Source organism: Hyla sarda, chromosome 1 (assembly GCF_029499605.1).
Source record: "Hyla sarda isolate aHylSar1 chromosome 1, aHylSar1.hap1, whole genome shotgun sequence".
Lineage (NCBI taxonomy): Eukaryota > Metazoa > Chordata > Amphibia > Anura > Hylidae > Hyla > Hyla sarda.
This window is the reverse complement of record NC_079189.1, coordinates 245,900,481-245,913,105: the sequence shown is the minus strand read 5'-3', so window position 1 is coordinate 245,913,105 and position 12,625 is coordinate 245,900,481. Positions and strand designations below refer to the sequence as shown.

General features: G+C 43.1%; 1 protein-coding gene across 4 annotated transcripts in view; it reads left to right on the top strand.

The window, feature by feature from the left end:
* Window positions 1-813: 813 nt before the first annotated feature.
* LOC130304895 (leukemia inhibitory factor receptor-like) overlaps window positions 814-12,625 on the top strand; it is a 137,330-nt gene continuing 125,518 nt past the window's right edge. For 3 of the 4 annotated variants that reach the window (XR_008854637.1, XM_056551962.1, XM_056551961.1), the window contains exon 1: window positions 2,553-2,729. Coding sequence is in view for 2 of the 4 variants with exons in the window: in XM_056551962.1 (XP_056407937.1) it covers window positions 2,624-2,729 (106 nt within the window). In the remaining 2 variants the exon portion in view is untranslated. Of the gene's footprint in view, window positions 985-2,552; window positions 2,730-12,625 lie in introns of those variants that run through there. The other variant, XM_056551963.1, reaches the window with a different exon arrangement.

The window sequence follows — 12,625 nt, the reverse complement described above, 5'->3', positions numbered from 1 at the left end:
AGTTAGCGCAACTGGACGTATGCATATGTCCTGGCGATATCCAGCTCAGCGTGACGCGCTGCAGGAGAATGCAAGTTGGACCCGGCTGTCAAGTTGGACCCGGCGGTCAAAGACCGGGATCGTGCCGGTCTTGGCAACTTTAACTCCATAGATGCCGTTATCAGTCCTGATAACGGAATCGGGAGTTGTAGTTTAGGGACAGCGAGACTCCTGCTGGTACTTAACGGGAGGCTTGCTGTTGTTAAATAACAACTCCCATCATTCCAAACACGAAGCCTCCTGTTTAGCAACAGCTGGAGGCTCCCTGTTCGTAAACCCTGCTTTATGGGCGTTCTCCCCAGGGCAGAGCGCCATAAATATACTAATCAGTCTGACGTTTCCAGGGTGGGCAAGGGCCATTTGTACCGAAAAAGTGGTAAAAAAATATGTAATATATAATTAAATGTTCTGAAGTAATTTATTGGTTTTCACTTATGTGTGCTAAAAAAGTGGTATTCTAAAGTGATTTATTGTTTTTGCTTATGTAAGCCAAATACTGTATGATATATGATAGTATGATAAATATGTCACACATAAGCAAAACTAAAGCAAAAAAAATTATTTCAGAACTTGCTTCCCAAAGCAACAATGATAAATGTCCCCCTAAATGTTTTTATTAAAAGAGCTTTATTCCTTTCGTAGAAACCTTTCAACAGACATTCCATGGCAAACAATCATGATGCATTCACTCTGGATCTGTGTCTGTTCTAGGAAAGCTGGAAGTGACATATCGCTACCCTCTGTCTGCCGGATGTAACGTCAACTCTCCTGTGCTCTGATCATGCCCACTGGAGACTGCGGGTGAGACTTCTATCAACTACCAGAAGTGATGCCCGCAATCCAGATGTGCTGTAGCATGCGATGCGCCTTAGAACCATACTCAGCTATAGTTCGTTATAGGGGTGTAACTTTTCTTATTCAAGCCCACATGTCTGTTACTTAGATGTAAGTAAAAGTGTATCAGAGACACTACTTATAATATGTACTTTTAGTTTGTGGAAACCCATTGTTTACTTTTATGCACTTTCTGTTTTTGTACTTTTTTTGTACTTTCTGATTGAGTACTGTTTTTGGCATGGACCAGTGAGGTCGTTTAGCATCCTTCTTTAATTTGTATGTCTACATATAAGGAAGCAGTAGACCAGGTGCTGTATCCTTGTCTGTAAACCTGAGGAAGGGGACGCAAGTCCAAAAAATGCGTTATTTGAAAGACAGTAAGAACTTTTGAAATACCTTAAAGCATACCCTTCAGATCCAACAAAAAAACATTGTTTTAATATATCACTCAGTACCTAATCCTGACCTTTATTTATTTTTTTATTACACTTTTAATTTAGCTCACTAGTCTGAATTCCTCTCAAAGGGAGGGGGCGTGGCCTCACTGTGCACGTCTCCACCCCCTCCCTCAGTATGCTGTCTGCTCACATCTCCCCTAGCATTAGCAGAACTACAACTCCCAGCTTGTCCTCACTGACAGTAGCGGGACACGAGCTGACAGTGGGAGGATTTTTCCTCCAGGTGTGAGCCCTGCGCTTACAGCTGTCAATCAAGGAAGTGTGTCCATGACATAGGTGATGATGCATGGACACAGCAGGACTAGTATGTGTCCAAGCAGGCAGGGGGACAGTTGTTTGACTGGCTTTTTCAGTATGAAATAATGAAAATTTTCTAATGAAAGCAATTGCAAAACCTATTGGTTATACGTGCTTTACAACATATCAAAAGTATCTGACAGTGCCCATTTAACTTTGATATCTAAAGATTTTATGAGGATGTCCATCGCAGCGTCCGATTATTTTCTGCCTCTGATGTTAACTTGTTATCAACTGAACTACTAGTACCCTCATCATCTCCCACTTGGACTACTGCTACATCCTTCTCTGTGGCCCTTCATCAAACACTCTAATTCCCCTCCAATCCATCCTCGACTCTGCAGCCTGACAAACCCTTAACTGGCTACCAGTTGCCCAAAGAATTGAATTTAAACTGCTAAGAATTACATACAAGGCCATCCACAACCTGTCCCCTCACATTATTTCTGATCCCCCAAAGACCTTCGCCTGTGTTTTTCCATAGTCCAAACCTCACAAAACTGTCTTCCAGACTTCATTATGTGCAAATAGTGATTTTTTTTCCACTTACTCATCGCGTAAGTTATTTTTTCAAAACTTATGAAAATTCAAAGTTTCCACCGTAAGACAAGTAACATTTTCCTTACAAGATCATCAGATGTATGATGTATGAATGAAGCCACTTTCCTTTCACATCCCTGTTTGGAGAGTTAAAACATCCCACAGTTAAAAGGCTCAATAGTTTCTGTACTGGCTTTTCTGTGGTTTTGAGTATGTAACAGCTGCCCTAAATACACATCCTAACTTTGCAGACATCTCATTACAAACCACAATTGTAAACTACTTTAAGACTGACGTCATTTTGTCATCTATGTTCCCCACTCATAACTTTATATACAGTTTATGACAAATAATACTGCAGTGAATAGATGATCCTCTGGCTCAACACAATGCCTTATCAGAGGCTCATAAGGAATTAGTAGCACTACCATTGGAGTGTAGGACTTGAAACAATGAAGTGGACTGAATTGCTGACAACACATACAGGATTCAGAGCTGGGATGAGTATATTATGTTGGATGGTATTACTAATTCATGTGGCAGAGGGACAACAGACAGGTAAGGTGATGTACAGGCACTGCATCGATTCATGTTACATTCTCACTGTATGATAAATATCTGCATTCAAAGGTCTAATTTAAGGATTAAAAAGGATCAATAGGTCAGCCTGGTAGGATGTTGGGCATTATGGTTGTGTTTTTGAGTTACTGTAAATGTTCATGTTTTAATTCTGCTTTAATATGGTAAATTTATAAGACACCTGTCTCTAGCAATTCAGTATTGTAAATGTTCTAGATCTCACCTTTAAACTAAAACAAATTATTGTACCCTGCTGGCACCATTATAGAAGGGCCATTAAAACATATGTCTGGAAAGGTTTTGTTAGAATTACAATAAATGTAAACATAAGCTAATATAGGTAAGAACCTCAAACAAGGTCAAATACCTATTTAGTGACAGTAGTACCACAAAAGGACAGGCTTTTATCAAAAAGTAGGTATCACCAGCAAGGGTGGAGGCGACTGGGGAGCAGTCTGCAAGTTGGACCTTAGGCTGCTCTATATCTGGTTCCTGGTTCTATGTATCTGGCCAGGTAAAAAAGGTTAGTGGATAGGTCCCGCATCCCATGAGAAACCTTGGCGTGGTGTGCGGGCTCAGGTATGTCCTTCATATAAGGATATACTGGCTAATGTCTCATTTTTACATCAGTTTTGAGAATTAGCTAATATCATTGTATATATTTACCAAAGGATTGAAACCCCACTCTGGTCCATAGGTGCGGGTCCTCTACCCCATTGTATGTGTGCACAATTGCACTTTGGGTTGAGCACCTGTTATCACCTTGAGACTATGTTGTTTTGTTTTTTTGTATCACCACCAAGGCAAGAAATACAAGCAATGTTTTGAATTCTCAGTGGTTTAAGTCAAATTTTTCTAAAATGACCGAATTAAATGCCAGTCTTATAAGGTAGTCCAGGTGCAAGAAGTAGTAAACAAAAGTAGTAATTATAGGGGTACTCCGGTGGAAAATATTCTTTTTCAGATCAACTGGTGCCAGAAAAATAAACAGATTAGTAAATTACTTCTATTTAAAAAATCGTAATCCTCCAGTATTTATGGGGGGGGGGGGGGGGGTACCTACAACATAGAGGGGGAAGATAGTGTAGATAGAGAGGGGGGACTTATTAATGTACCTGGGGTTGGAGCGGAGGGAGGGGTTAGAATAGGTAAAAGGGATAGGCGTCATAGGGGAAAAAAAAAAAAAAAAAACACCATTGAAATGCACGTTGACTAATGCCAGAAGTCTGACCAATAAAACTGACATACTGGTGTGGTTGATGTCTGAGAATTATGACATAGTGGGTATAACAGAGGCTTGGTTGGTAGATAGCTGTGACTGGGCAGTCAACAGGGTTATAGTCTATTCAGGAAGGATCGGACAAAATGGAAAGGGGGAGGAGTTTGTCTTTATGTAAAGTTCAGTCTGAAGGCCGCACTGCAGGAGGATATATGGGAGGGGGATGATAATGTGGAGTCATTATGGGTAGAAATATATGGAGATAAAAGTTAAAAAATTCTGATAGGGGTTCTCATAGGGGGGAGGGTACCTACAACATAGAGGGGGAAGATAGTATAGATAGAGAGGGGGGACTTATTAATGTACCTGGGGGTGGAGCGGAGGGAGGGGTTAGAATAGTTTATAGGGATAGGCTTCATAGGAAAAAAAAACATACACCATTGAATTGCATGTTGACTAATGCCAGAAGTCTGACCAATAAAGCTGACGAACTGGAGTGATTGATGTCTGAGGAGAATTATAACATAGCGGTGATAACAGAGACTTGGTTGGATGATAGCTGTGACTGGACGGTCAACATACAGGGTTATAGTCTATTCAGGAAGGATCGGACAAAACGGAAAGGGGGAGGGGTTTGTCGTTATGTAAAGTCCAGTCTGAAGGCCACACTGCGGGAGGATATACGGGAGGGAAACGATAATGTGAAGTCATTATGGGTAGAAATATATGGAGATTAAAAAAAATTCTGATAGGGGTTTGCTATAAGCCACCAAACATAATGGAAGAGACAGAAGATCAATTACTGAGGCAAATAAACAATACAGCAAATCAGAACAAGGTGATAATAATGGGGGACTTTAACAATCCTGATATAAACTGGGAGACTGAGACCTGTGAATCTTATAAAGGAACCAGGTTTCTGACTATAGCTAAAGACAATTATCTGTCCCAAATGGTGCAGGGCCCGACCAGAGGGGGCGCCCTTCTAGACTTAATATTAACCTACAGACCTGAAAAAGTAACTAATGTGCAGGTAGAAGGACACCTAGGAAATAGTGATCACAATATAATACATTATAACTTGTTCTTCAATAAGGGAATCTCGCGAGGGGCAACAAAAACAATGAACTTTAGGAAGGCAAAGTTTGACCAACTCAGAGAAGCCCTTAACAATATGAAATGGGATAATGTCCTCAAAAACAAGAATACTGACACTAAATGGGAAACTTTTAAAAAATATCTTAAACTCTCACTGTAAAATGTATATACCTTTATGGGAATAAAAGGGTCAGAAATAAAAGAAAACTAATATGGATGAATAAAAATGTTAAGGGGGCAATAAATGACAAAAATAAAGCATTTAAACGACTAACACAGGACCACAGTGAAGAAGCATTAAAAGGCTATAGAGAAAAATGTAGAATATGTAAAAAAAGACAAATAAAAGCCCCAAAAATAGAGACAGAAAGACTCATTGCCAAAGAGAGTAAAACTAACCAAAAATGTTCTTTAACTATATAAATAGCAAAAAGGTTAAAAATGAAAGTGTTGGCCCTTTAAAAAACGATAAAGAAGAAATTATAAACGGGGATCAGGAAAAAGCAAATATATTAAACAAAGCCTTCTCCGCTGTATTCACCGAGGAAAAATGAAATGCCAGGTGAAATACAGTGTGATTAGGTAAACTCCCCTGTACAGGTCACCTGTCTAACCCAGGAAGAAGTACAGTGCTGCCTACAAAAAATAGAGAAATCACCAGGTCCAGATGGCATTCACCCCCCTGTTCTAAAGGAATTAAGTAATGTCATAAACAAACCTCTATTTTTAATATTCAGGGACTCTATAGTGACAAAGTCTGTTCCCCAGGACTGGCGCATGGCGAATGTGGTACCAATATTTAAAAAGTTGTCAAAAGGTGACCCCAGGAATTATAGGCCTGTTAGCTTAACCTTGGTTGTATGTAAATAGTTTGAGGGTTTTCTAAGAGATGCTATTTTGGAGTATCTTGATAAAAATAAATGTATGACTCCATATCAGCATGGCTTTCTGAGGGATCGGTCCTGTCAAACTAATCAGCTTTTATGAGGAGGGGAGCTCCAGACTGGACCAGGGGGAATTGTTGGATGTCATATATCTGGATTTTTCCAAAGCATTTGATACGGTACTACATAAAAGATTGGTGTTTACAATGAGAAGGATGGGGCTGGGGGAGAATGTGCGCAAGTGGGTAAGTAACTGGCTCAGTGATAGGAAACAGTGTGGTTATTAATGGTACTTATTCTGGTTGGGTGACTGTTACTAGTGGGGTACCACAGGGCTCAGTCTTGGGTCCTGTTCTATTTAATATATTTATAAATGACCTTGCAGAGGGGTTGAATAGTAAAGTAGCAATCTTTGCAAATGATACTAAACTCTGTAAAGCGGTAAACACAATAGAGGACTGTGCACTATTACAAATGGATCTGGATAGGTTGGAGGTTTGGGCTGGGAAGTGGCAGATGAGGTTCAACACTGATAAATGTAAGCTAATGCACATGGAGAGGAAAAATCCGGGCTGGGATTATGTATTAAATGGGAAAACGCTTGGGACAACTGACATGGAAAAGGACTTAGGAGTCTTAAGGAAATTTAGCTGTAGTGACCAATGTCGGGCAGCTGCTGCCAAGGCAAATAAAATCATGGGGTGCATCAATAGGGGCATAGATGCTCACGACAAGGAAATAATTCTGCCGTTGAAAAAATCACTAGTCAGACCACACATGCAATACTGTGTACAGTACTGGGCACCAGTGTACAAGAAAGATATAGTGGAGCTGGAGAGGGATCAAAGACAGGCAACCAGAGTAATACGGGGAATTGGAGGACTACAGTACCCAGAAAGATGATCAGAATTGGGATTATTTTGTTTAGAAAAAAATGAAGGCTTAGGGGCGACCTAATAATTATGTATTAATATTGTATATCAGGGGACCGTACAGAGATCTCTCCCATGATCTATTCATACCCAGGACTGTATCTGTAACAAGGGGGCATCCTCTACGTCTTGAGGAAAGAAGGTTTCTACACCAGCACACTCTTTACTGTAAGAGCAGTGAGACTGTGGAATTCTCAGCCTGAGGAGGTGGTCATGGTGAACGCTGTAAAATAATTCAAAAGGGGTCTGGATGCACTTTTGGAGAATAATAACATTGCTGGTTATGTATACTAGCGTTACAGGGACAGAACGTTGATCCAGGGATGTATTCTGCTGCTGTGTCCTCTAGAGGAAGTTGTGTAGTTCTTTTCCATCTGACCACAGTTCTCTCTGCTGACACCTCTGTCCGTGTCAGAAACTGTCTGGAGCAGGAGAGGTTTGCTATGAGGATTTGCTCCAACTTTGGACAGTTTCTGACACAGACAGAGGTGTCAGCAGGGAGCACTGTGTTCAGACTGAAAAGAACAACTCAACCTCCTCTGAAGTTTACAGCGGCTGATCAGTGCTGGAAGGATTAAGATTTTTTAATAGAAGCTATTTTTTCCCCCCACTGGAGTACCATTTAAAAAAAGTAGTAACACCTTAAGGACCAAGGCCATACCTGTACCCCTTGGTCCCGCTCCCCTGCTATGACGCGGGGCCACGGGCTGACCCCGCATTATAGCCGGGTGTTCCCAGTGGCTATCAGCCTAATGCAGACATCACAGATCGCGTTGATGCCCGGCATTAACCCCTTAGTCTAAAACGAAAGTAAACCGTTCCTGGCAGCTCAGTCTGGCTGTTTGGGCCTGCCGCAGTGAAATTGCAGCGTCCCAAACAGCTGAGAGGACAGGGGAGGGTCCCTACCTGCTTCCATCTCTGTCCAATTGGCGTTCTGCTGCTCCATGCCTGAGATCCAGGCTGGAGCAGCAGAGTGCCGATAACACTGATCAGTGCTATTCTATGGCATAGCATTGAACAGTGCATGCAATCAGAAGATTGCATGTAATAGTCCCCTATGGGGGCTAATAAATGGTGTACAAATAGTTAAAAAAAAAAATTAATAAATGTGATTTAACCCCTTCCCTAATAAAAGTTTGAATCAGCCCCCTTTTCCCATGTAAAAAAAAAAAATATATGTTAACATAAATAACCATATGTGGTATAGCCGTGTGCGTAAATGTCCGAACTATAAAAATATATGTTAATTGAGCCACACGGACATTGGCGTATACGTAAAAAATTCCAAAGTACAAAATTGTGTATTTTTGGTAATTTTTGTATACTCTAACTTTTTTTTATAAAAAGCAATCAAAAAGTCCCATCAAAACAAAAATGGTACAGATTAAAACTTCAGATCACGGTGCAAAAAATTAGCACTATATGCGGAAAAATAAAAAGTTATAGGGGTCAGAAGATGACAATTAGTGAAATAAAATAAAGCCTATATAAATTAGGTATCCTTGTGACCGAATGGAACTACAGAATAAATTTCTGTGTCAATTTTACTGAAAAGTGCACTGCGTAGAATCGGAAGCCCCCAAAAGTTACAAAATGGCATTTAAAAAAAAAATTTGCCCCAGAAATTTTTTTTCTGGTTTCGCCATAGATTGTGTGGTGAAATTATTGATGTCATTACAAAGTAAAATTGGTGGCGCAAAAAAACAAACAAACCCTCATATAGCTTATAAGAACTTGCTCAATAGGTATGGATCTACAAGGAATCCACCAATATAGAAGTACAAAATTATATCAAAAAAACAATTTGACTGGGGGAGGTGCCTAAAACTTAACTTTTAACTCACCAGATAAAATTCACCACAAAAATGATAATCCAGCGGTCAAATTGACTTACACCAACTTAAACATACAAAATAAGCAGATGGAAGACCAATAAAGGTATGCTCAATCCCAAGTTAGATATGTTTAAAATGTTCATGAATGTTATATCATGATCAACTCCACTTAATAATACCCAACGCGTTTCAACCAGTTTTAACTGCCATCCTCAGGGGATATACACAATGGTTTCTTTGATACTGTAATGTATTCGCTCAGCAGGTTTTAACCATATCATAACTTGAGAGCTTTATGAATATATAGTGCTTCAAAACCTCTCATCAATTACTCATATTAAGATATATTTTATATTCCCAGACAATAGAAAGAATAATATACGGTCAAATATAGATGTAGAGGTGCCTCCGGGGTGCTTAATCCTCACTGATAACCCTTAGGGTATGTTCACACTGAGGAATTGGGGTGGAAATCAAGCAGAAATTTTCTGCTTCAAAATATTGTTACTTTTCCACAAGAACTCACAGAGATTTTGCACGGAATTGGCACGGAATTGGAGTTAAATTCGAGCAGAATTCCACACGCGGAAATGAAAATTTCAAGCGGAGGAAGAGAAGAGTATAATATATATATATTATCCTCTTTTTTTTTTTTTCATGCGGAAATTCCGCGCCAATTTCGCACCATTTCTGCCCCAATTCCACGCCAATTCCGCATGGAAATGATTCTGACTGAAAAAAAAATTAACATTGATCTCTATGGGAGTAACGCTAGGTTCAGACTACGGAATTTCCGACAGAAATGCAGACGTAAAATTTCCGTCAGAAATTCCGTTTGCTAAAATGTCTAGTGTAGTGAATGGTTTTCCGTTCACAAATTCACACTTCGGAATTTGTGAAGCGGAAAATCCGCTTTGAAAATCCACTAGAAAATTTCCGCCTGAAGAAAGGGGTTGCTCTTTCTTCAGGCGGAAATCCGAGCGGAACACATAGCAGTCTATGGGAGACTGCAGTGTCCGCGCGGTCCTAGCGCCAGGCGGAAATTTTCTGCCTGGAGATTCCGTAGTCTGAACCTAGCCTTAGACGCTGATGTTCTTTCTTCAAGCGGAACAGACTTCCTCGTCAGAATTCTGCTTGAGGAAATTCCTCAGTGTGAACTGAGGGGCAGAAATTCTGTACAGCTCTATGGGGATTTTCACTGCTGAATGAATTGGAGAGGAAAAAGCGAGCAGAATTACTCAAGGAAATTCCTCTCCAATTTCTCAGTGTGAACATACGCTTAAAGAGCTCCAGCAACGGTCTTCCGTACCCAGGGCCGTATTAACGTAGGGGCGGCTGGAGCGGTAGCTCCAGGCCCCTGCGTTAAAATAGGCCCGGTGCATTGCCGTGGAATGAGATTTGCCATAGAATGAGATGGTCCGCCTCCATCACATCCTATTGGCTCTCTCTTGTCACGTGATATATTTAAACGTCACGCATCGATGCGCACAGCAGTGTCAATTTAGCTATCACAGGGAGAGGATCTCCTCACCCTGTGATAGCTGAAGCTGTACGGAGCTCTCATGGCCTCTGTGGCCCGACAGAAGTTCACACGTGTACGCAGCTCATACGGCTGCCTCATATACATTTACTGTTGATCCACAGCGCTATCGGGATCCCGATGCCCGATGGCGCTGTCATCAGTGTGCGTCCCCGCCAGCGCCCCACGCCCGCAGCTCTACTCCCCATCCTCCGCCCCCCGCAGCTCTACTCCCCGTCCTCCGCCCCTCGCAGCTCTACTCCCCGTCCCTCCGTAGCTCTACTCCCCGTCCCGTTAACGCTCAGGGAGCGGGGAACAGAAAGTAGAGCATCGGGCGCAGGTCAAGTTATTCGCGTAGTGCTGCGCATGCGCAGTACTACTTTACCTGCGCCCGATGCTCTACTTTCTGTTCCCCGCTCCCTGAGCGTTAACGGGACGGGGAGTAGAGCTGCGGGGGACGGGGAGTACAGCTGCGGGCATGGGGCGCTCGCGGGGACGCACACTGATGACAGCGCCATCGGGCATAGGAATCCCCATAGCGCTGTGGATCGCTCCCTGAGCGTTAACAGGGGACGGGGAATAGACCTATGGGGGATGGGGAGTAGACATGCGGGGGACGGGGAGTAGAGATGCGTAGGACGGGGAGTAGAGCTGCGGGGGACATGGAGTAGAGATGCGTAGGATGGGGAGTAGAGATGCGTAGGACGGGGAGTAGAGATGCGGGGGACGGGGAGTAGAGATGCGTAGGACGGGGAGTAGAGATGCGTAGGACGGGGAGTAGAGATGCGTGGGACGGGGAGTAGAGCTGCGGGGGACGGGGAGTAGAGATGCGGGGGACGGGGTGTAGAGCTGCGGGCGTGGGGCGCTGGCGGGGACGCACACTGATGACAGCGCCATCGGGCATCGGGATCCCGATAGCGCTGTGGATCAACAGTAAATGTATATGAGGCAGCCGTATGAGCTGCGTACATGTGTGAACTTCTGTCGGGCCACAGAGGCCATGAGAGCTCCGTACAGCTTCAGCTATCACAGGGTGAGGAGATCCTCTCCCCGTGATAGCCAAACTGACACTGCTGTGCGCATCGATGCGTGACGTTTAAATATGTCACGTGACAAGAGAGAGCCAATAGGATGTGATGGAGGCGGACCATCTCATTCTATGGCAAATCTCATTCCACGGCAATGCACCGGCGGCCCGCACAAACGGCCCGCATAGACCGACCGGCGCAACTCCCTACTCTCCGGCCCCGACTGCAGGGAGTGAAGTTTAAAAATAAAACATTTCCTTTGGGCTCCAGCGCTGCTTCCGACCAGCCCCTGCTGCCCCTTTAAGAGAGGGGGCTGATGGGGCTGGTCATGTGCCACAGACATTGCAGCTTATTACTTAATAGTCCTTGCTCTCCCCCTCCCCGGCTGCTCACCGCAGAGCAGAAGAGAGACACACTGCCTCACAGCTGTACAGCCTCTGCGGTCTGGATCTTTACTCCATGCAAGCAGAGCTCCATCCAGTCTGGCAGTCTCCGACCTGCAGAGGCGGCCATCAGTGCGGAAAAGAAGGTCAGAAGGTGACGGGCTCTGTAGTTAAGTCCCCTGTATATATTTATATATTGTAGTATATGCTGTATGGGCCAGCCTGAGAACACAGCACAGTCATTGATATACAGCAGTGTTTCCCAACCAGGGTTCCTCCAGCTGTTGCAAAACTACAACTACCAGTTTGCCGTAGTTATGGTTTTGCAACAGCTGGAGGCACCCTGGTTGGGAAACACTGATATACAGTGACATCATACTGCTGGGCTATATACATTAATTGTGCTGTTCCCACTGCCCTGGCTGCTAGTAGCCAGGGCAGTGGGAACAGCACAGTCTATGTATATAGCCCAGCAGTATTATGTCACTGTATATCAGTGTCTGTGCTGTGTTCTCTGCCCTGCCTGGCCCATATTACGTATATAATTAATGTAGTATGGGCCAGTTCAGATGACACAGCACAGTCATTGGTATACAGGGACATAATACTGCTGGGCTATATACATAGGCTGCCCTGTACTGTACCTACTGCCCTGTATATATATATATAGTAACCAGAGCAGTGGGTACAGCACAATTAATGTATATAGCCCAGCAGTATTATGTCACTGTACATCAATGTCTGTGCTGTGTTCTCTGCCCTGCCTGGCCCATATTACGTACATAATAAATGGATTATGGGCCAGTTCAGATGACACAGCACAGTCATTGGTATACAGGGACATAAAACTGCTGTGCTATATACATAGGCTGCCCTGTACTGGCAAAAGCTTGAAAAAAATATCAAAGTCCATTAGTGCATATTTTTGGTCAAAAAATAAAACACGGTCAAAAGGTGTAAAAAAAAAATGGTCCTGA